Source organism: Acomys minous, assembly GCF_964271855.1.
Source record: "Acomys minous genome assembly, chromosome: 19".
Lineage (NCBI taxonomy): Eukaryota > Metazoa > Chordata > Mammalia > Rodentia > Muridae > Acomys > Acomys minous.
In genome coordinates this window covers 49,034,936-49,057,885 of record NC_140499.1, presented here as the reverse complement: position 1 = coordinate 49,057,885, position 22,950 = coordinate 49,034,936, and the positions used below count along the sequence as shown (strand labels likewise).

General features: G+C 36.8%; 1 protein-coding gene across 8 annotated transcripts in view; it reads left to right on the top strand.

Annotated features, from left to right (window-relative positions):
• Positions 1 to 22,950, top strand: part of WDR49 (WD repeat domain 49) — a 143,201-nt gene that overhangs the window by 88,268 nt on the left and 31,983 nt on the right. For all 8 annotated transcript variants that reach the window (XR_014776645.1, XM_084768381.1, XM_084768379.1 and 5 more), the window contains 7 exons: positions 885 to 1,000; positions 9,872 to 10,002; positions 11,729 to 11,827; positions 14,318 to 14,479; positions 16,312 to 16,499; positions 17,393 to 17,590; positions 19,776 to 19,951. Coding sequence is in view for 7 of the 8 variants with exons in the window: in XM_084768381.1 (XP_084624507.1) it covers positions 885 to 1,000; positions 9,872 to 10,002; positions 11,729 to 11,827; positions 14,318 to 14,479; positions 16,312 to 16,499; positions 17,393 to 17,590; positions 19,776 to 19,951 (1,070 nt within the window). In the remaining variant the exon portion in view is untranslated. The remainder of the gene's footprint in view (positions 1 to 884; positions 1,001 to 9,871; positions 10,003 to 11,728; positions 11,828 to 14,317; positions 14,480 to 16,311; positions 16,500 to 17,392; positions 17,591 to 19,775; positions 19,952 to 22,950) is intronic.

Genomic DNA, 22,950 nt, shown 5'->3' with positions numbered 1-22,950 from the left:
CCTTTGTTTTTGTTTCCTCTTTGGTCTTCTAGTCTTTGTGGTGAGATTTCTGGTGGCTGGTGTGACCTCTGATCCAGTAGGGTTTCTGTGACTGAGTTGGGGCTGTATTTATGCCAGCTAGTTTGGCTTTTGTCTAGCTGGTAGTCTCTTCCCAAGTTAGGGGATGATATGGAGGTTGGGGATGTGGGCCCACTGAGAGAGCAGTGGAGTTCTGCCACCTATCTGGGCTTTTGATGGGTGGTGTGGTCTCTGGCCCAGTAGGGATTTGTAGCCTGAGTTGAGAGCTGGAGTTTTGGCTGCTGAAGTGGTCAAGGGCCCAGCAGACAGTCTCTGTCTGAGTTAGCCTGTTTGTTTGCTGACCTGTTCTTTCAGGTGGCGTGACTTCAACTTGTTCTTCTGAGTAGTGAACCATTCTTCTGATTAGCATGGCCTGCACGGGAGAAATGAAAGTCTACCTTGATTTTGGGGCTAGGAGCATGACAGCATGGGACAATGTAGGGTAGGAGGGGAGCAGTGGAGTGCCATTTGAGAACTGAACTTAGGGGGTGGGGCATTCCATAGTCAAGTGGGTCTCTCACCTGTTTTTCTGATGGGCGTGGCTTCTGAATTTACATATTTATAAGTTGTAGTCATTGATGGTTGAAATCTTGTCCTCATGGCACTTTTTCTTCCTTCCTTCCTTCCTTCCTTCCTTCCTTCCTTCCTAATTTATTTATTTTTGTCTTTTTTTTTTTTTTTTGAGACAAGATTTCTCTGTGTATCCCTGGTTGCCCTGAAGCAGAACTTATTTTGTAGAAAAGGCTGGTCTTGAACACTCAGAGGTTCCTCCCACCTCTGCCTCCCAAGTGCTGGGACTAAAGGTGGTTTTCATTTTTCTCTTCAAGGTTTGGGACTTTAACGGACATTGTCACCACACCCTACATGTTGGGCAGGATGGAGTTGTGGATATTTCACAAATCCTGGTGCTTAACAAGACTATCCTGGTTGTGGGCTGGGAAAGGTATGATATGCTTATGTAAAATGTCAGAAGGGAAAGTAAGGATGCTTTTATTTGAATCAAAATGTAAAAGGAGAGGAAGGAAGTCTCATTTGGTTGTGAGTCATTAACTTGTCCCTAGCTTTGGTTTGGTGAATTGGAACTGACTAAATGCTTCAGGAATAAAATAAGATTCCCTAGCTTGGGTGACTAGAAGAACCATTTGGGCCTTTCTTCTGGGTTTGGGAATTTGATTTTTTTTTTTTTTTGAAACAGAGTTTCTCTGTGTAACACCTCTGGCTGTCCTAGATTTGCTTTGTAGACTAGGCTGGTCTTGAACTCACAGAGATCCGCTTGCCTCTGCTTCCCGAGGGCCAGAATTAAATGTGTGTACCACTATGTCTGGCCCTGAATCTTTATTTTAAAATTCTCAGATGAATATGTAATCAATTAAGTTTCCAAGTATCTCCTATATTGTAAATTCAGCAAACTTTTTAGTATTATAAATTGCCTCCCCCAATTGTACAGAGAATCTTTTCTTTTTCTCTTGATACATTTTTATACCCTACACCTCCAAATGTATCCACATCTCCACAAATGAATTCCAAGGACCTATGAATTGTATGCTTAGGTTCATCACAGCACTAGCTCCTTGGTACAGCTAATGGTTCCCTGACACCTGTGCCATCCCCTTCTTTAATCAGTCACTGTGGAAGTGCACCTCACATGACACACTGCTTCTTCCACAGATGCACTTCTTCCCTGCCATTATTAGAATTTCCTCCAAAAATTAGTGAGGTGGGGATCCATTTTGTTTCCTTGATTTCTAGAGAAATCAAAGGGATAATAGACAGGACCTTTTCTATGACCCTGTATGAACACCAAGAAAACTAACAGTGTTTCAAGGGCAGTTTGATGATAAAAAAGCATAGTGCAGATCATCCCACTTGATATTAAAGACCAATTCAATTCTCCTTATCTTGGAGGACAAGACTTCTTCACATCCCTGGGAGCACTTCTTAATCCATTATCAACTTACAACTTTGCAGTAGGCAAGCACTTTGGTCCTTTATCTGGAGTTTGATTTAATGCGTTATCAGTTAATATGATGCAACATTTATAGATGTGGGTTTACAAAATACCTTTCCTTAGAGACATTGCATTAGGACTGATTTTTCACGAACTAGACAGGATCATTTGTACTAAGACGCTTTTAGCCCATAAAGCCACACAGGAACAGCTTGTTATAGTTGAAGAAATACGGCTTGTGAAGCCAGCTCAGTATGGCTCAGTGGTTAGAGAAGAGTGGGTAAAGGCTGCCAACTACTAAGCGTTCTGTTAAATCCAGAGGGGGCCCCTGAGGTTAAGCTAAAGCTTGAACTTCAGACTCAGTCTAAATACAGAGATTTGAACATTATGCTCAGGATAGATTAGAATTTGCTTTTTTGAGTGAGGCAACTACACACACGAGCTGTTGTATGTCGCCATGACGCTGTGGGCACTTTGCGTGTATTATGTGATGGAATCCCTATCTTCATCTTAGTAGGTAGGCAATTTCTTCTAGAAACCTCAAACCTCTGCTCTAGGGGTTACCTCTAAGCTCACTCATCTACTTACCTACGGAAATCTAAGATTCACCATGGTCTAAACCGAACACATTGTTTAGCCTCTTCTCGGAGGCCACTTTTCCTCTCAGATTTTGAGCTTTACCTCATACAGACTTAGAACTCCACCATTTTTACTAATTTTGCGTCCAACTTACAACCAAGAAGCCACTAAGGCTTTTATATGGTAACTATTTTATATCTTAATCCGTTTTTATATCCGGACTATTTAGAAGTACGCTCCTGTGAACGCTACAGCTGCATTGCGTATAGCTTTGCGTCTGCTTGAATGAATGCCGTAGCGCTTTTAAGTTGTCCTCTTCCGTCCACTGCTCAGTCCTTAAATAGATACTTTACACATCCTCATGTCTTTGTTTTTCAACATATCTAGAAATCTCTGTCCTGTTTTTAAAATGTAGTTAATATTTATTTTTATTTCAGGATTTGTTCAGACATCTTCCTACTAGGACATACTTTTTCAAACTAGAATAAAAGAAACATGCTATTTCACTTTTGCATACATTATTCTCCTATACTTTGTTGAACCTAAGAATATTTATTTCAAGTTTATGCTTATAGCATTCCTTAATTATATGTATTCATATATATACATATATATGTATATATGTACCTAAGTTATACAGATATTCTTAAGATATATGTGGTTTTATAAAGGATATGTCTAAATAATACACATGATATTCCTAATATATGTAAAAAGTATTTCTAAAATATTCATACATATATACTAATTATACTCATTGAATGAGTTAATGGTAGACAAGGAAACTGGGCAGTGAAAAGTTCAGTTACCCAAACCATTTCTTTTAAGCAGCAATATGGATAACTACTCAAAGCTAATCTATCTTTAGAAGAAGGGACAAAACTTTATCTTTTTCTGTGTGGAGGAGAAAATGGAGGCTTAAAGAGGTTAGCAGGCTAGGCAAGTTTACAGTTCTAGTAGACATCTGAACCCATCTCATAGTCTACAGTCTTTATTTCACTCTTGATTGGACTATTGACAAATGGATTAATAAAATTATGGTGAGGAGCACCCCCTTCACATGCACATGTACTATAACAAAGGACAAAGATGGTTGTTTATTTTAAACAAAGCTTATGAAATAATTTCACATATATGAAGGAACACACACAACTGTTATCAATTTAACAGCACTCTGAAGATTTAGTTAAATATATTTCCCCCTTTCCTTTGAATAATATTTCAAAAGCTATGCCTAAATGGCAGTCACTGGGTTAGAAAATAGAGCATGTTGATTGCAAAGAACTGTGATTCCTACTGTCAGTAAATCATGTATAATTTAGAAATTTACCATATAAAATATACAAGTCAGGAAGTGATAAATACTATTGTAAACACTGTCCCAAGCAAAGGTACTTAGAGCTCATATTCTTCAGAAATTCAATAACTCATATCCTTATATCATAATGCAGAATCCCAATACAAAATTGATAGAAGTGTATTTATTGTTATTTTAAGTAAAATATACTTAGAAAAAACTGAATTGATATAAAGTCAGTTCAAAATTATCTTCTTGTGTTTTTGGTCATATTTAAATAGTATCATTAAATGGATTAGTGGCCAGTTAGTTGTGTCTGTTAAATCTAGACATAATATGTATAACTATAATAATGAATATTAACATTGGTTTAAGATTTCAAAGTGCCCTAAACTTATGATCATCTGTATTTATAGTTCCTTAAAAATAAAGTTTCTCCTCTTTTATTTGTCTAAAGAAGAAATCTGTGGGTTTTTTGGGTCAGCTATATCTAAGGATAACTGATAAAAAGAAAACACTTTATACTGATATTTGTTGTATACAGGCAAATTTTTAAATATCTGTACACCTTGTGAAACGATAAAAATGAATTAGTATAACTACCACCTTACACAACATCTAAACCTTTTTAATGAAGATTTTATCACTTAAAATGCTCACCTATATAAATATAAAAAGAAAATCTTCCATACAATTTAAACTAATTCTAAAAATATTATTGGTAACTCATCCATTGTATAGCTCTATAAAAATATGTGCTTAATGAATAGTTATTTATATCACATTGTTTCCCCTTTTTTCTCCTAAAGCCTAAGCTTTTAATTCCTTATGCATCTTCTATATATGATGTTAGAAATTAGATAAGTTAATTTCCAGTTTAATTTGGTTTTTAAAAGGTGTTTTCTAAATGACCTTAAGGATTCAGTACTGCTCTGGCATACAGCTTACCTAGAAAAGATATTAAGGTCTTAATAATTTGCCTTTCTAAGTAACTGTAGTCCTATGAGACTCAATTAATTCTTATTATTGGAATAAGAGTCAAAATGAATAAGTCTAAAGTTGTGGCTCATTTTAAATTTGTCATTTGGAACTAAGGAGAGGATAAGGAAATCTGAAAGTCACAGATTCTTCTTAATGCTTATTTTGTGATTATTTCAATGTTCAAAGTTTGACCTCAGAGACTTTTAGGAATAAGAAAAAAGGATAACAAAGCAAAAAAAAAATGATTTTTTCCTTCTAAGAAACTCATTATTAATCTAAAATTCGTGGATCAAAAGAGAAGTATTAATGAGACTTAAAATAACTGGACCAACAACACATGAGCAACCAAGCCCTCAAGGAACAGATCATCAATCGTGCCCTCTTCATAATCGTCATCTTTACGATGGGGCACAATGACTCAGGGCAATACTGTCAGCATCTTAGCTATGAACGGTGGAATCGAGCTGGTAAGCTCCTTCAGTGCCAAAGGACAAGTCAATCTCACTACTAAAATGGCCTGAAAACTGTCTCATTCTGAAACTTAATTTTGTTCTTGGCAAAGTTCAAACCAAAAAAGAGTAGTCTTTGAAATGGAAAAGTGTAGTGTAGATCTTTGGGGGGTATTTTAAGGATCACTGTCATTTCAAAATCAAAGTTTCAGGTTAGGTTTTTAAGGGAAAGGAGCCAGATGATTAGGTTTTCAGTGTTTTGACACAGAAGGTCAAATGTCAAAAGGGATACTTTTTGTAGCATATTGTAAAAAGCATTTCCTGCCTTGGGTGGTATGAACTGAATATATTTATTTCCACTTAATATGGAGATCTTGACAAAAGACATTTGATATTGAAACTTAGCTTACATAATTGATATAAGATTATATGTTTCTCACTCCTACTCCATACTCATCGTCCCCTTAACATACTAGTGGATCAACTTAGAAATATATATATATTCACTTGGTATTATGATAGTAAACAATTTTAGAACTTTGAATATTCTATTTCATAACATCCTTCTAAGCCTTAACTAGTGGTACTCATATTAAATTATTATTTTTAAAATAGAGGAATGATTCTTAAACTGTATTTGGTAAATACTTGTACATTGGCCCTGTTATGAATGAAGTATTATTCTAGCATCAATGAGATAGGTGAAAAAGTTTCTACTTTCATAAATGTTTCTCTTTTTCTTTTTACTGAAGAAGAGATAGAAAAATAAAAAAGAGACAAAAATGTGTAGAACACAATGCCACCCAATGATGAGTGTTACCATGGAAAAGGAAGCACAAGAAGGGATCAGAGACTCCATGGGGAGTTTTGATGTAGGATAGTTACAGAAGGTCAAGAAAAGAAGATCCCTGTTTCTTTGTAATTGTACTCTAACTGGGGAATTTTGAGATATAATCTTAGTCTAATTAGTGAAACTGAGTAATTCAAGAGATCCCAAGGGAATTATTTCTTCACATACTAGTTCTTATAGAAATGTCATGGAATACAAGAGAAGAGGGAGCATGGGATGCATAAACACTGGGGCGCCCCTAGAAGAATAGAACACACAACAAAGGAAAGACAGACACCTAGAAATGTCTACGCTGCTTAGAGAACAGTAAGAATGTGGTTTGGGCAAGACAATGTGTGCTCAGCAACTTAGCATCAGATACTCCTGACATCTTTAAGCATCTGTGTAAAACAGTAAATTTGAACCCTTGTAATCTGTACAGTTTAGGTGAACATATGGAGAGGACATTCTCCACAGTTGAGTGGAGAGTAGGGACTGATTTTCACACAAACTCTGGTACCCCATATTTGACCTTGTCCCCTGGATGAGAAGACCTGGTGGCACTCAGAGGAAGGATAGCAGGCTACCAAGAAGAGACTTGATACCCTATGAGCATATACAGGGGGAGGAAGTACCTCTCAGTCACAGTCCTAGGGGAGGGGAGTAGGAGGAAAGTGGGAGGTAGGGAGGAATGGGAGGATAGAAGGGATGGGATAACAATTGAGATGTAATATGAATAAATTAATAAAATATATTAAAAATAAAATAAAAAGACTAAAGATACAATCTCAAAAATATTTTATTGTATTATATAATCTATTTTTTAATAAAATATTACTTCTCCAGTGTTGTACAAAGAATATGTACTTTATGGCTTTTTGTGTTCAAAATTTCATTGAGAATTCATTCACACATTCTCAATATGGAAGCTAGAAGGCAATGGTAGAAGACAATGGAGAAGTGGAAAGACAGTAAATTTATATATTATTGGGTCGCGAGAACAGGCTTACACATTTGAATTGCTTTTTTAAAATTTTGTATCCCTCCTCCCTCATCCCTTCCTGATCCACCTCCCTCCACCATCCCCTCTCTCTCCCTCCGCTAGTTCTCAGAAAGGGGAGTCCTCCTCCCCTAACATTTGACCTCAGCCTATCAAGTCTCATCTATACTACCTGTAACCTCTTCATCTGTGGCCTGGCAAGTCTTCCCTGCCAGGGAGAAGTGATCAAAGTCAGAGTAAATGTCAGAAGTAATCCCTACTCCCCATATTGTGGGAACTACAAGGAGACTGTGCTACAACATCTGAGCAGAGGGTCTAGGTCCACATTATACATGGTCCTTGGTTGGCAGATCAGTCTTTGTATTGTATCCTGTAGTTATCCTGCATTATGTGGCTAATATCCACCTATGAGTGAGTATATACCATGAATGTGTGAATTGTTTTGAAGCAAGACATCAAAATAGTCTTTTGTTGTCCCTTCTTCTCTCCCTATTGTGTTTTGGTTTCCCATGTTTTACATATTTGCTATGGTCTACATTAAATATAAGCCCTCAAAGGTACCTGTGAGTTATGGCAATTAGTCAGTACTGATTTAGCACTCACACATTTAACTTAGGGTTTTATTTATTTGGGGCTCCTTGTTGCAAATGTTTAAGGAATTCTGTGGAGAAGCAATATTTGCTTAAAGAATAAAGGACTATTAAAAGCTTCAGAATGTAAAGTGAATCTAGAATCTGGGTGAAGCATTCATCTGGGGAGATTACCCTGAGCACCAGTGAGATTGGAGCCTCTTACAATTGTTGACCAGTAGGGTAGAAAGCTCTGTACTAAGAAGCTGTGGGTGGCTGTTTAGTGTGGAAGTGAAAAAATGCATATGTCACACATACACAATGTAAAAATGTTAAGTATTTGTGACCAGAGGACAAAATGAGACATGGGAGATTATGCTGCTGACCTGTGAACCAAATTTTGAAATTTGTATGGAAAGTATGGAAAGAAGATGGCAAATTTTTATTTTTCATGTGAAAAGATATGGCTAGCAATAGAAGGATTGTATAGAAGTACTAACTGGCAAACGAAAAGCATCCCATCCTGGTAAATGTTGTGGATGAAGATCAGTAGAAAGCCATTTGTATAGAAGTGATATTTGAATCCAGGATTGTCCATAGAATCTCTGTTTGAATGAATGAAGGGGGAACAATGACAATAAAGAATGCCAGCTCAAAGAGGTGAGAGAAAGAAGGATTAAGAAAATAGAGGACAGGCAGAGAAACAAGAACTGTCATCTGTGCTTCCTGGAGAGTGATCCATGATAGTAATTTTTTAAAATTTAAAACAAACAGCAAGTAATAGGTAGACAGGTAGCAAACATTGTCAAATACAGTGCTTAAAACATGTAGCAGAAATGGACTGGGGGGTTTGAGGCAGTCAGCTGGTGTCCCTAATTGAATGTTTTTTTTTTTTTCCCATGGATAAGCTTCTCATGCCTGGACTTACAGCTTCTTTTCCTAACTGTATAGATTTTTATATCATCATATAAAAGGTAGTAACATCTGCTGGAAATGATTTATTGTCAGCCAGTTTTCACTCTTGGGCTAGTTTGCTGTCATCCATCCAGTGCCACAACATTGGTGGGCGAGCAGCCCATCCTGAGACAAAGGGCCTGAGAGGATACGTTAAGACAAACATGCTTGGGTCTGGAAATGAGCGAGTGGATCCTGCCTCCACTGCCAGCTTCTCAGAGAATACAAACAATACAGGACAATTTACCAATGTGATGCATTTTACAAACTGGAAGCAAGAGTTTCAAGGAGGAGAAGAAAGCTCTTGTTCATAAATGACTAACATTTGTAGGACAATCAAGTGGGAGAAGAAACACAATATCAAGGAAGTAAGGAAGAATGGCAGTGAAAAGTCAAGCCATCGTAGCAAATGATCACTGAAGTGAAAGTAGCCTTGAAACGATGTGGAGACTTTGTACTGGTTGGACACCAGAGTTGAAAAAGAGCAGTGCTGATTCTCTGATACATTACTGTCTATACTCCTTCATTCCCTCCTGGACATCAGATTGTCCAGTCTATTTCCATCCTGGTCTACACTCAAATTTGTCAGTACCTTGAGGTTGACTTCTCTAAAATTGTTATTTCTGTATTTTCCAGGTGCCATACTTTCCAGAGATGGCATTTTTTTTCAAACACTTTCATCAAATGACAGATCTCAGAGACACTGGACTGCAAGAGAATAGACCTCATGGTTATTCAAATCCTGGAAAATATTATAGGGATGGATTACATGTCAAACACCCTAAAAAGAAGCTTTAATGAATGAATCACATTGATTTCATTGACAGTACCAGACAATATTTATTCATAGACCCACCCTAGTTTTTATTATTATTGCCATAAAATTCTTAATACTTTCATGTGAGAAAATTTTGTTTTAGGGTATTGGAAAAATTACTTTGATAAATGGATGTATTCTTGGTTTTAATAGTTATCCAAAGATAATGAACCCTCCCACATTAAGCATTTATAATCTTCCAGAGATTCATTGTGAGAATTTTAAACAAACTTCAGTGGGAAGCTTATTTTATTATGGATGACAAGTGTGATAACATCTTGGGTGGTATAGTCTTTTAGACTTTTCAAATTGCACCATTCAAGCGGATAATGGCTACTCAATATTGGTGCCAATTTTAGATTCCCAGGTAAATTCTATATCATTTTTACAGGTCAGTTACTGTGTTTAGACCCCAGAACTTCAATCAGTTTTCCATCCAGTCTGAAGAGTGGAAAGGAGGCACCCATCACCAAGATGACATCTTGTGTGCTGCATTTTCACCTCCGCAAACTCTTGCCACAGGTAAATTGAGCCTTCACTAGACAACGGGTTAGAGATGGTTTGGTTGGGTTTGGGTATGTTTTGAGAAAAAACTTTTCTCAACTGAGGAATGAATAATTCCCCCTTGAAACGGTCTGATAGCTCCTTTAATTTCTTGTTTATATGGTAGTTGGGAACACCAGCTTCTATGATTGTATCTGCACTTTCATCCTGGCTCTGCTACCTAGCTACTGTATAGTATTTTGATTTATTTAATCTTTAGCTCTTACTGCTTTTAGCTGAGAATTGGTATATTTTTGTTTTAAAATATATATAGCCAGTGTAATGTTTTACTATGACATAGCAAACTCATTAACAAACACTAACTTTTGATTGTATTGTTCATTTTTCAAGAGCAGTATTAGAACTTTTGGGTAAGAATTGTACCTTGATCCAGGGGTGGTGGTGCATGCCTTTAATCCCACCCTCAGGGAGACAGAGGCAGGTAGATGTTTGTGAGTTCGAGGCCAGCCTGGTCTACAATGTGAGTCCAGGACAGGCTGCACAGAGAAACCTTGTGTTGGAAAAACCAAAAAAAGGAAAGAAAAAATATCTTGGTGGTACACAAATATTTCTTAATTGGAACATCTTAAGTCTCTCCCATATCTTAAATGACATTCCTTCGTATATATGTCCTTTGAACAAATTAACTCTTTGACACAATATAACTATAAATTCATTCTTGGGTTCTCAGTTATATAGGAAAAATGTTTAGCCAAGCATTTTGCTCATAATGCATTTTGGAATCAGAGTGGACAGTGGTGGATCCACCATGGTGAGGTGAGATTCATCCCCTTACCTAATGGTTTCTGAGCTAAGTAGATTGCTTCATCCAGAACAGTCCAAACTTAATATGCTTTTATTTCCTCTCCCTAAATCTTAGCAAGTCATCATATATATGCCTTACTCTCACTCAACTGTCCTCTGTGTTGCTCAATTGCCATTGTCCCTCTGTTCAGCAGTGGACTGTCCTCAATGGACACTGGGTATGCCATCTGGACACTACTATGTGCCTCATCCACAGAACAGGCTTAGCTATATATAATTTGTTTTAGCTTTTTTCTATTCTCTATGAAAACCAAACCAAACTAAAACAGTAACAGGAACAAATGGCTTTCTATAGTGAGAATTGTAGGACTGGAGAAAGCATGTCACAAAGAATTTAGATGAAAGAAATGCAATGAGCTCTCACCCATCACACAGATAGTGTAGTAACAGAACTCTAAGACTAATTTACACTTTATAAATACCTGGCTAGTACTTAGCACCTCTCTCAATACTTTTCATTATTAAAATAACACTATATGGTAAGTATAATTATAAATCCAATTTTATAGATGAAAAAATTTTGGCATGAAGGTGAGTTAAATATCATGAGTAAGGATACAGAGCTAATAAATGGCAGACCCTGGACTCAGACTCAACTTGTTTAATTTCAGAGCCTTTATTCTGAATGATTTATTACAGTAAAATAATAGAGCTAACTGGCACTTGTCCACCAACTGTGTGGGTTATGTTATAAATATTGAAGTTCTCCAGTCAATAAAGTACCAGGTATCATTACTATTTATGTCTCTAAATGTAGAGAACACTGACTATTTACACGGTTTTGTGCAATGCACATTGATAATGGCTTCCTTTTGTATCCATTTGCATGTTTTCTATATAATTATCTCACAATTTATGCTCTTTGCCCTGCCTCTTGCAGGGAGCTATGATGGAGAAATAGTTCTGTGGAATAACAGCACAGAAAATGCTTACCATGTTCTTCACCCTAATCACCAGAGGCAGCTAATGTCCAAATTAGGTGAGTGCAGATTTGAAACTGAAATCTTGTGTTGATCTAGAGCATACTCAGCCTGGGTGCTTATGCATGCACCTGATTCTGTGTACATCTAACTTATGGACTGTAAACCCCAAGGAATAAATAGCAACAGGGTAATCTTAGCACAGTGATTAAGAAGAACATTGAGACTGACTTAGCTTTGCAAATTATTCATGGAACTTAAATTTTTCTCTTTATGCTATGTCAGTATTTCTGTGTTACTGACAGCAGGGAGCAGGACTCTCATTTTTATCTAGTTTAGATTTAGCCAATAAAACTTTCAGAATTGCCTTTTAGTGATCTTGGGCATCCTTTGGTAGGAAAATGGGAACTATATTCACTTGATTGGCTGTTCAGCCTCAGTCTGGAGCTTGTATTAAATATTATGCCACCTGGATATCATAAATTATTCCTTACTTTAGAAACCCGAGAGGGGCATTAGACATGAGTATATTATATTTTATAGCAGTTAGTAGAGCACATGAATATTTTATACTTAAGTAAAGTGTCTCCACAATTGTCTTTCATGTTTTATTTTAGCTTCTTTAGAAACTAAAGGTTTTTCTTTAGATTAATTTCTTTAGATAATGGTTTTGCCATTTCCTATGGTTGAGCTATCTTCTGTTGTGTGACTTGAGTAAGCTCACAGAAAATAAATTAACTTTACTAGAATACTGGCTATCAGATGCAGTGTGTGTGTGTGTGTGTGTGTGTGTGTGTGTGTGTGTGTGTGTGTGTATGTGAAAAGATGAAGAGTGATTTATTGGGAGTAAGAAAACCAATTTAACAATTTAAGATGCAGAGGGATTATTTGGTTGCATACATAAAGCTTTGAGCTTCTGTATGTACAAAGAACTAACCATTAAGTTTCATCTCAACATTCCAATTACATGGTATAATTCTGCCTCTTTCTCCATGCCCACCTTCAAGAAAGTACCATCTATATTTAGGGCATCGTAACTGTGGCTATCATTAAATAATACGCAAGAAATAAGACATTAAAAAGTTAACAACACTTGTTTTGATTATTTTTCTATTACTGCAGTAAAAACACCAGGACAAAGACACATTATAGAAGATTTATTTACATTTATGTTCCCAGAGGACCAAAATACACACTGGCACAGTGGAGTCGTGATGACAGCAACACAAATCTGAGGGCTCATGTCTTAAACTACAAATATGAACAGAAAATAAACTGGGAATACCTGTGGCTTTTAGTACTCAAGGCCTGTTTACAGTGACATACTTAATCCCTGAAAGCCACACTATACTCAAACAGCGTGACTAAGTGGGAACTAAGTATGATACCATCTGAGTGCATAGATGACGTTCTCATTCACATAACAATACCAAACTTCTAAAAGACGCAAAGGACATTATACTTCCTCTACTGGTCCCTCCTCCTCCTCCTCTTCCTTTTCTCTCTCTCTCCCCCTCTCTCCCTCCAACTTTGCCCCACCCATGTGTGTGTGTGTGTGTGTGTGTGTGTGTGTGTGTGTATGTGTGTGTATGTGTGTGTGTGTGTATGTGTGTGTGTCTGTGTGTATGTATTAAGGCACACATGTATACACATGCATGAGGAGGCTAGAGGGTAACATCAGCTCTCATTCCTAAGGCGCCCTCCATCTTGGTTTGATGTTTTGTTTTGCTCGATGGGGTCTCTCACTGGGCTGGAATTTGTGAAGTAGGCTAGGGTGATGACTAGTGAACCCCAAGGGTCCACCCATCTTCACCTCCTTGTCAGCTTTGGGGTACAAGTTCATGCTACAATTTCCTTTATTTTTTAAGTGGGCTTTGAAGATGCTACTAGGTGTTCCTGCCTGTGTGGCAAGCATTTTACCACCTGACTTATCACTGAGCATTACCACATTTTTATCTTTGAAAATTTGTAGGTATCTCTATAGAGATTTTACAAAGCCATCTGCTAACTATCAGTAGATTTTTGACAAAATATTTTCAGTTTTGACAATGTGGCCTGAAGATAATAATATAAGTATCTCATTAAACTACCATTGGGAATGTCCTTTCCAGAGTAACCCATTAAAAAGTAGAACCCTTAAAGAAGATTATTTAAGTATGCATATATTTATTCACTTGATTTCATGTTCATTAAATACTTGAAAGATAGCACTAACTAGAATTTTATGCCATTATAGACACATTTATCTTGAACATATTGGGATTGCTGTGATATCAACAGATATGCAGTTATAATTAATTCATAACAAAAGAGAACACAAGAAGTGTGCTTGGCATATGCAAAGCAAGATGATATCAAACAATCCTATTGGTTGGGGTTGTAGAAGAAAACAGCAGGAGGCTTGATGGGTACTGACTCATTATATGTTGTGAGACTTGATGGAGTCATCCCGCCCAATGCTGGGATGGGGGCAGGGAGTTGCTCAAGGATGCTGATTTGAACAGAAGGCAGCTCTCTTCACCAGTAGCCCTGACTTTTTTTCATCACAGATCCAGAAGCCCAAAAGCTTAATGCAAAGAGAAGTGGCTCAACACAATGCATGATGGACCAGTCCACGCTGGCTGCTCAGAATTTTGAGACTGACACGGAGGGTAATAATGCTGTTATGAGACTGTGTTTCCTTGAAGCAAGAAAAAACAATGCAGCCACAGGTAAAATATGTGTTATTATTGTGGCTTTCTTTATTTGATAAAAGGGGCAAAAAAAGGGAGTTCAAGCTATTTTATTATCTAGGTCTCGTAGTATTTGACTTTGCTATCACGCCTGCCCTGGCTCATGGAAGACCAGGGACACTTGACAGGAAGCTCAGACTGCGGAGGATGGTAGATGGATCTGCCAAACAATTTACTTGCTGTCTATGTTGAGATGAGAGTAAGAGCAATTCCAACACTTATTTCATATGACAAACAATTTATATAAGTGTTTCAATCATAATCTGTAGGCATTTGAGAAAGTCAGAGGGCAGAGTTAGATACTGGCTACAAATACATGAATCAATGTGTAGGTCCACACGCACCAGAGGAATAGTATCTGTGACTGTACTGAGGAGGAACTGCACTGAAGAAGTTGGTGATTAGACTCAATGGTGAGGTTTGAACTGCTTGCTTATCCCACCACAAAGGCCGCCTGGTTCACATATTCAATTTTTTTGGGGGGAAAATGTTCTAAGTATCACTGCCATTTGATGTATATTTCCTACAATAGGTCAGTGTCCCATGTGAAATTTTTGTAAACAGAGATCCTAGCATTGTTGTTAACCTATGACTTTTTTTTAAAGGAGCTGCTAGTTTATAGACAAAAATAAGTGTGCCCACCTTTGTAGAATGATTTGGATGCAGTTTACATTTTGCTCCACAAAATCTAACTTTAGAGAGGACTCACTGAATTTTCATCTAAATTGTATTTTGAGTTATGTGTGTGTGTGTGTGTGTGTGTGTGTGTGTGTGTGTGTGTGTTTGGGTGTGTAATATTGGGGATCCAGACATGTACATTATATATTTGGGAAAAAATGAACATATTTGAGTCAGATTTTGTATAATCTTTTTCCACATTGAATTTGCAAATGGAAAACCTGCACAATACCTATATAAAATTTTCACCATCAATAATATTATACCTCACATTATGAAACATTATCCTAAATTACTCCCCATTTCCTCATAACTAATATTTTCTAAGGTTAGATTTCTAGGCAGCTTCCATTGAAGCAGACATGCCATCACTTTCACCTTAAGTCTACTGATAATCTCCAGCATAGTTGTGAAACAAAGAGAAAGTCATCTACAGAATTATCTAATAATAAATTTGTCACAGAGAAATACTTTATGTAACATGAGTTGTGAAAGCACGTTATGTAAATGGAAGGTTAAAGGGTTAGTTCCAGATCTATTAACAACAACCAAAAGGATTCCATAAGGACTTGCAATAAATTTCTCCATAAAAATTTTAAAATGAAGACATAAATACAACCTGCTGTTTTCTGTTCAGTTGAAAAAAACCCAATTTCTGTACTGTCATAAGGGCATATGCTCATCTAGATCTATGTATGAGGGCTGCTGCCTCATGTTGAGAGGCATGTTGTGTACATGTCTAATGGCTTATTAGGGAAATACATTTTATAGTTTCAGAATACTGTCATAATGTTAGATTAGTATGTTATCCATTTTTTCCAAATAGCAACTGATTATACCCAAGTTAAATGCAAACAACATCAATGTAATGAATGAGAAGGAAACCAAACTTAGCGGAACAGTTTATATAACTTAATCTCATTAATAATCCGCATACACATTCTTCTTAATGTTACAACAAGAATCACAGAATGGTTGTTTCATAATTAAGAGAATCAGAACAGTGCTCAGGACGGATTGCAGTGCTACTGACCTCTCTATTCTTATAAGTTCCTCATGGGGTGACTCCCTGGAAGAAGCCACTTTGGGATTTCTGTGCACATTCTCCTAATTAGGTTTTCCCTATGTAATAGGAGGCGCTAACCTGGTGTCATGTGGAGCATCTGGTTATGTCAGATTCTGGAATACATTTAAGAAAGAACTCCTGGCTGAATTTTTAGCTCATGCTGGAGTTGGGCCCATTATTATGTCTACTGATAAACGGAATCAGTACCTTGCCACTGGAGATCCTGATGGATGGTTAAAAATCTGGCACATAGAGGTAAATGGACAATAGTCTTAAAGTACCATCATTATTATTTTAAGCACAAAATCTTATAAAAAAGTATCTGGCGATGTGTCCCATCTTGTCTGTGTCCTAGATAAAGGAGGAAGGGCTCTGTCTTGAGTATTGTAAAGAAATCATTTACATGTTTTGAGCAGAGACTTTTTAAAAGTAATTGACACACACATGCACACACACACATCAAAACAAAACAAAAACGGGTTTTTCTCCATGTTCAGTGTTAGTGAGTTGCCCAGTGTAGGAATGTGGTCATGTCAGCCCTTTACTGTAGCACTATTTGGACATAAGCAGTCAGATACACCTTAAATGAAACAAATTTTAAATGACATCTAGTGTGCTGATCTTTCATCTACTGTTATACCAGCCTGAGTCAGTTGGTTTAACACTCTTCACTACCACTTTTTAATTTTACAGCCTTGTCTCCCTGCCCTCCTTTATATTTGTAATTTATGTAGTTGGGTTGCTTATTGTTTTTGTATAAACCACCTCATCTTTTTTGATAATGTCAAAAAAATAAATAAAAACAACCAATGGCCTACTGCAATAAGAAAATCACAAGATAATGAAACGTTAGGACTTTCTATGTTGCCAAGCTCCTCTCTATTAGAAAATGATTTATATTTTATGTAGTCTCTGTTTCTCCCCTTCTTTCTTTTCTGAAGTTGCCTATTTCAGTGACTTTTTTCAACATTTATATCTTTTTTTTAACCTTTATCATCATGAGCTCTCTCTTGATTGTTGATCATAATTTATTATTTCTAAGTGTACCTTTCTCCTCATGTTCATATAAGGCTTTAAAAATAGTGGTGCCATTATAATTCATTTAATATTTGGATATTTTTAATGTTTGGATATTTCTTTTCTTTCAGGAGTATTGTACTAATTCCACTGAGAGCAGAATCACTCAGACTCCAACTTTGCTCAGATCACTCCATCCTCACGAGGACCGGATAACTTCCGTGGAGATGTGTGAACCAGGTGGTCATTTGCTTATCATTTCTTCCTCTGCAGACTGCAGGGTCTGTGTGACTGGACTTTCCAATGCTCCTGCCTTGATCTTTGGTCAGGTATGCACCATCTTTCTTTGTCATTCTAGAATTTATTTGACATTTAGCATGAATCTGGGCTATTTCCCTGCTCTCTGCAGTTTACTATTTATGAATGAACCAATGGGCACTTCTGAAGCTATAATTCTGTACTACATTCCCTTATTACTGCTAACTGCAACAATCTCTCTGAAAGCATAGGAGATGTGAAAAGATCATGGCTCTTGATGGCTCAACATATTTATGATAGGATTATTATTTTTTTTTGTAGAAAAATCCTGAGTCTTAACTGAACCCTAGCACTGCTGCAGCCTCTTTTTCCTCCTGCCTCCCAAATTTCTTCTGGATCTTACAGACCAACTCCTGTAGCCTTCCTCCACCTACTAGTCACTGTATCACACCCTCTAGTGTCAACAGGATTCACCTGCTTAACCACAGTCCACACCCGACAGAAAAGCAGGTAGGCTGCCTGCAGACCTTCTCTCACTATATGTTTCCCTGACCCAATACTTCAGTGTAGCCCCTAACAAGGCAATAGAACATAAGCTGCAGCTTCTCTTCTCTCTTGCCTATACCTCTTGTGGATCCCGCTGACCATCATCCCTTCCTAACCTCCCTGTTTCTATTCTTCACTGGATCCCAGCCCCCAGCACCAGCAGATGCTCTCTGTGAAGACACCACCCAAGCGCGCTAGCAAAACAAGCAAAACACAGCCATCACACTATCCAAAAATCCACCAAGGAAGCAGAAAATAAGGAATAAACCACACCCAACAAAGGCAAAAATTAGTACCCACACGGGTAATCATCTCAAACCCAAAAGCCAGAGTAAGAAGACAGTAACAGTGAGGACAGTATGCCTCTTCTATAGCTCAGCTATTTTAACACAGCAGGCCCAGATAAAATAGTTGAAGCCCAAGAAAAAGTCCTTAAAACAACTATATGGTGATAGTAGACATCTTTAAGGAGGAAATTAATAAATCCTTAAAGGAATCCAAGGAAACAGAAACAAAACCAAATTTAAAGAAATACACTCCTTTAAAAAAGTCAAGAAAATACAAAGAATCAGTTGATGGAAATGAATAAAACTTCAAGAAAAGTGGAAATGGAAGCAATAATAGCAATAATAACACAAGTCCATATCAAGGATACACATTGCCTCAAATTAAAAGGTTGGAAAAACATATGCTAGGAGAATGGACCTAAGAAACAAGATGATGTAACCCTTCTAATATCTAAAATATAGGCATGAAACCAAAAGTAATCAAAAGATATGGGGAAGGATACTACATATCCACCAAGATGACATTTCAATTCGTACCATCTATGTCCCAAACACAAAGGCAATCAAGTTTGTGAAAGAAAGCATGGTGAGAAAACTATGAAGTGAAAGCCAGTGGGCAGCTCCCCTCCATTGCTGCTACATCAGCTCCTGCCTCCAGGTTCTTGCCCTGTTTGAGTTTCTGTCGATAATGAACAGTGATGAACAATGATATGAAAGTATAAGCCAAATAAACATTTCCCTCCCCAACCTGCTTTTTGGTTATGGTGTTTTGTCACAACAATAGAAATTCTAACTAAGGCAGATCCCCTGAAAATTTTATTTTGTAAATCTTAAGACAAGGTAGACCCATTTCTATGCTAGTTAAATATCCATGGAATGTCTATTTCCCTTGTATATATGGTATCCTACCGTGCATTTCTATGTGTCATTGTATACTATAAAAACATCAATGTTGTGTGCAAGGATACAAAATATGTAAATGACAATCATTGCTATATAAATCACTGTAGTCAAAGCCCATGAAAACTACTTTATACATTTTTTCTGGAAAAAATTAACCACTAGATTCATTTCTGAGGCCTTCATTTAAAAGTTGGGTACAAATAAAATAGCAGAAAAATTAATTGTCCAATTTTTGACAAAAGCTTCTTGTTACTTTTGCTTCAAGTAATGAATAACTTTTATGATTGATTATAATTTTGTTTGATAATTTTTATCTGTTTGTTATGATGTAGTTCATATTCTACCTTTACAAAAGGTATATATATATATGTATATATATTATCTCCTTTACAAGACTGTAAGGTAATAGCTGGTCTTGATCATTTTGTTTGAGACTATTCATGAGAGTTCACTTAATAATCTTTTATGTGGTAAATGCACATAAATGTTTGGTGAAAATAAAATAGATTTTCACTTTTAGGCAAGCCACTGGAATATTGAAAATTATTTTTCTCTTCCTAAAGAAGACACTAATGTAATAGAAAGTAAGAGTCAAAAGGATAGCATGAAAGTAAATCCTTTATTTTCTAAAGAGGAGTCATGCTCAGACTCAACAGAACATTCTTTGCTTACTGAGGAAAACAACTCAACACACATGTAAGTACTTTTAATCAATAAATAGATGTGTAGTCTACATAAGACTTGGATAGTGTTGCTCTGAACTTTCTGTGGTGCTGTGTGGCTATCCGATGACAGCCTCAAACTTTCTTTTAAGGTTGGAAGATTATTATGGTATTGCTATGTTCTTAAAGCTTTTTATGTATTTCACTTCTTACTTCCGCCAAATACTTAATTCTTTTCCTTCCTTCATATTTATGTTTTCTGTCCCTGTCCCTCTGTTTCTCCCCACTGTGTTTCTATCTCAGTCGGAGATGCCTTGACAAGGTCTTGTCATGCAACGCAGGTTGTTGTTGAACTGAATATCCTTCTGTCCCAGTCACGAGAGTACTAGGATTGCAGGCATTGATTTCTGCTCTGTGTAGACTAATCTTCATTTTTATAAACATTTTTAAATTTTTAATTGAATTATAATTACATCATTGTCCCCTTTCTCTTTCATTCCTTACTCACTCTTTAATGCACAGTCTCTTTTTAAAATTCTTGTTACACTTCTATTTGTATTCTGTTCTCAAGCTAATTATTATTATTATTAGTATTAGTATTAGTATTATTATTAAGCAACAGTCTGCTTATATCTATCTATCTATCTATCTATCTATCTATCTATCTATCTATCTTATATCTATGCATCTACTATCTACATATCAATCTGAACATCTAAAATATAGATATACTGTTATCTATCATGTAGATTTTTATTGATTGATCTTTCTATAATCTATCAATCATCTCTTTATTGTTAATCTTTTTATCGGTCATTTATCTACCTATCATTCATCACTCATTATCATTTCAGAATGTTTGTCAGATTTTGCTTCTCTCTTTGGTAAAACACACAGGAATTGGAACAAAATAAGTTTCAAGAGCTTAACTTTAATTATTTATCACTCTCCTTACATATCTACCCTTTCTCTGTTGATAAGAATGATCATTTCTCAGAAAAACTCTGATTTTATTGTCTAATTACTCCTGAATGCTGGGAAATTTTAATAGTTATTTAGCTTTATTTCCTGTATTCTCAACTTATGCTCTCAGAATTATACTTTCCATTGTAAATTATCATATTTGAAAAATGATTCTATTCTTTCTTCTGTAAAATTGGAATTGTTTACCATATGCACGTACATATATATTTGGTTTATAAAATTTTAAGGAAGTTTATTTTTTATTTTTTTTAGAAGGGAGTGAATGTTTATTTTTATTTTTTTTTAATTTTTTCCTTTATTAATTTATTCTTGTTACATCTCAAAGGTTATCCCATCCCTTGTATCCTCCCATTCTTCCCTCCCTCCCATTTTCCCCTATTCCCCTCCCCTATGACTGTTCCTGAGGGGGATTACCTCCCCCTGTATATGCTCATAGGGTATCAAGTCTCTTCTTGGTAACCTGCTGTCCTTCCTCTGAGTGCCACCAGATCTCCCCCTCCAGGGGACATGGTCAAAGTTGAGGCATCAGAGTATGTGAGAAAGTAATATCCCACTCTCCACTCTACTGTGGAGAATGTTCTGTCCATTGGCTAGATCTGGGTAGGGGTTTAAGGTTTACTGCCTGTATTGTCCTTGGCTGGTGCCTTAGTTTGAGCGGAAGTTATCAAAAATTCCCCCATACTCATCAGCCTATCCCACAACATGTCTTGTAGTTGTACTGGCCGACTGTTATAGGTGATGGACAAACATTGATATTGTGCTGTTCGTTAAACTTCATAGTGTAAGACTCACATGGTTAGCTGCACAATTTCTGTGGGTTTTCATTCTGCACCCTTAAATGAAAAATCTTCATCTTAAAGCACATAATCCACATTGTTTTGAGCTCTGGTTATTGCATTTCTGAGTTCTGTGCCCTGTTCACAGTGTAGCCAGATCTGGGGATGCCATCTTTCTGGAATTAAAAAAGCTTCTCTAGGTGGTTGAGGTCATCTAAACTCTTGTCTTTCATTTCTTCTTTCAGACTCAATTCTTAAATATCTTTATATTCTTTCTCTCATACACTCATACACTACCCCTATGCTTAAGTTTAGATACCCCCAGGTATTGTCCTCTCTCCATAGCATTGTCTATTCCATAATGACATGTAGTTAAGAGTCGTTTTGTGATTCATTTATATCTAAACACTAGCCCAAGGGGCATGCCCCATGAAAGTCTTCACTTACCAGGAAATTGGGTCAGATGTGAGGACATCCTATTGGGACTTTAGATGAGAGACGCATGGGAGAATGGGAAAATAGGAGGATCCAAAGGGTCCTGGAAACGTACAAGAAGAACATTATGATGGGCAGATCTGGGCCCAGGGGTCCTGCTCAAACTATGGCACCAGCCAAGGACAATACGGGTGGTAAACTTCGAACCCCTATCCAGATTTAGCCAATGGACAGGACATTCTCCACCGTTGAGTGGAGAGTGAGGATTGACGTTCACATGAACTCTGGTGCCTCATATTTGACCACGTCCCTTTGATGGGGATGCCTGGTGGCACTCAGAGGAAGGATAGCAGGCTACCAAGAAGAGATTAGATACCCTATGAGCATATACAGGGAGAGGAGGTCCCCCTCAGTCACAGACATAGGGGAAGGAATAGGCAGAAAGCAGGAGGGAGGAAGAAATGGGAGGATACAAGGGATGGGCTAACAATTGAGTGTTTATATGAATAAATTAATAAAATATTTTTAAAAGAGTTGTGTTGTGATCCACTCTTACAGACTATCTTCATTCACTAAGTGATACTTATTTGAAATTCCTCAAATTTCACTGAAGACTTGAGATTTCATTTCTCTTTTCTCCTAAGTCATATGAATGAATCATTTACCATCAAATCATGTCTTGATTGTTTCACAATTTGACAATTATGTAGAATACTATTATAAATAATAACCCCATTCTATTTGTCCGAGTCTATTTCTGATATTTGGTCGATTACGTTGATCTAGCTGTCTGTGTTTTTCATCAACATAAATCCTGCCTTCGTTACTACAATTGTGT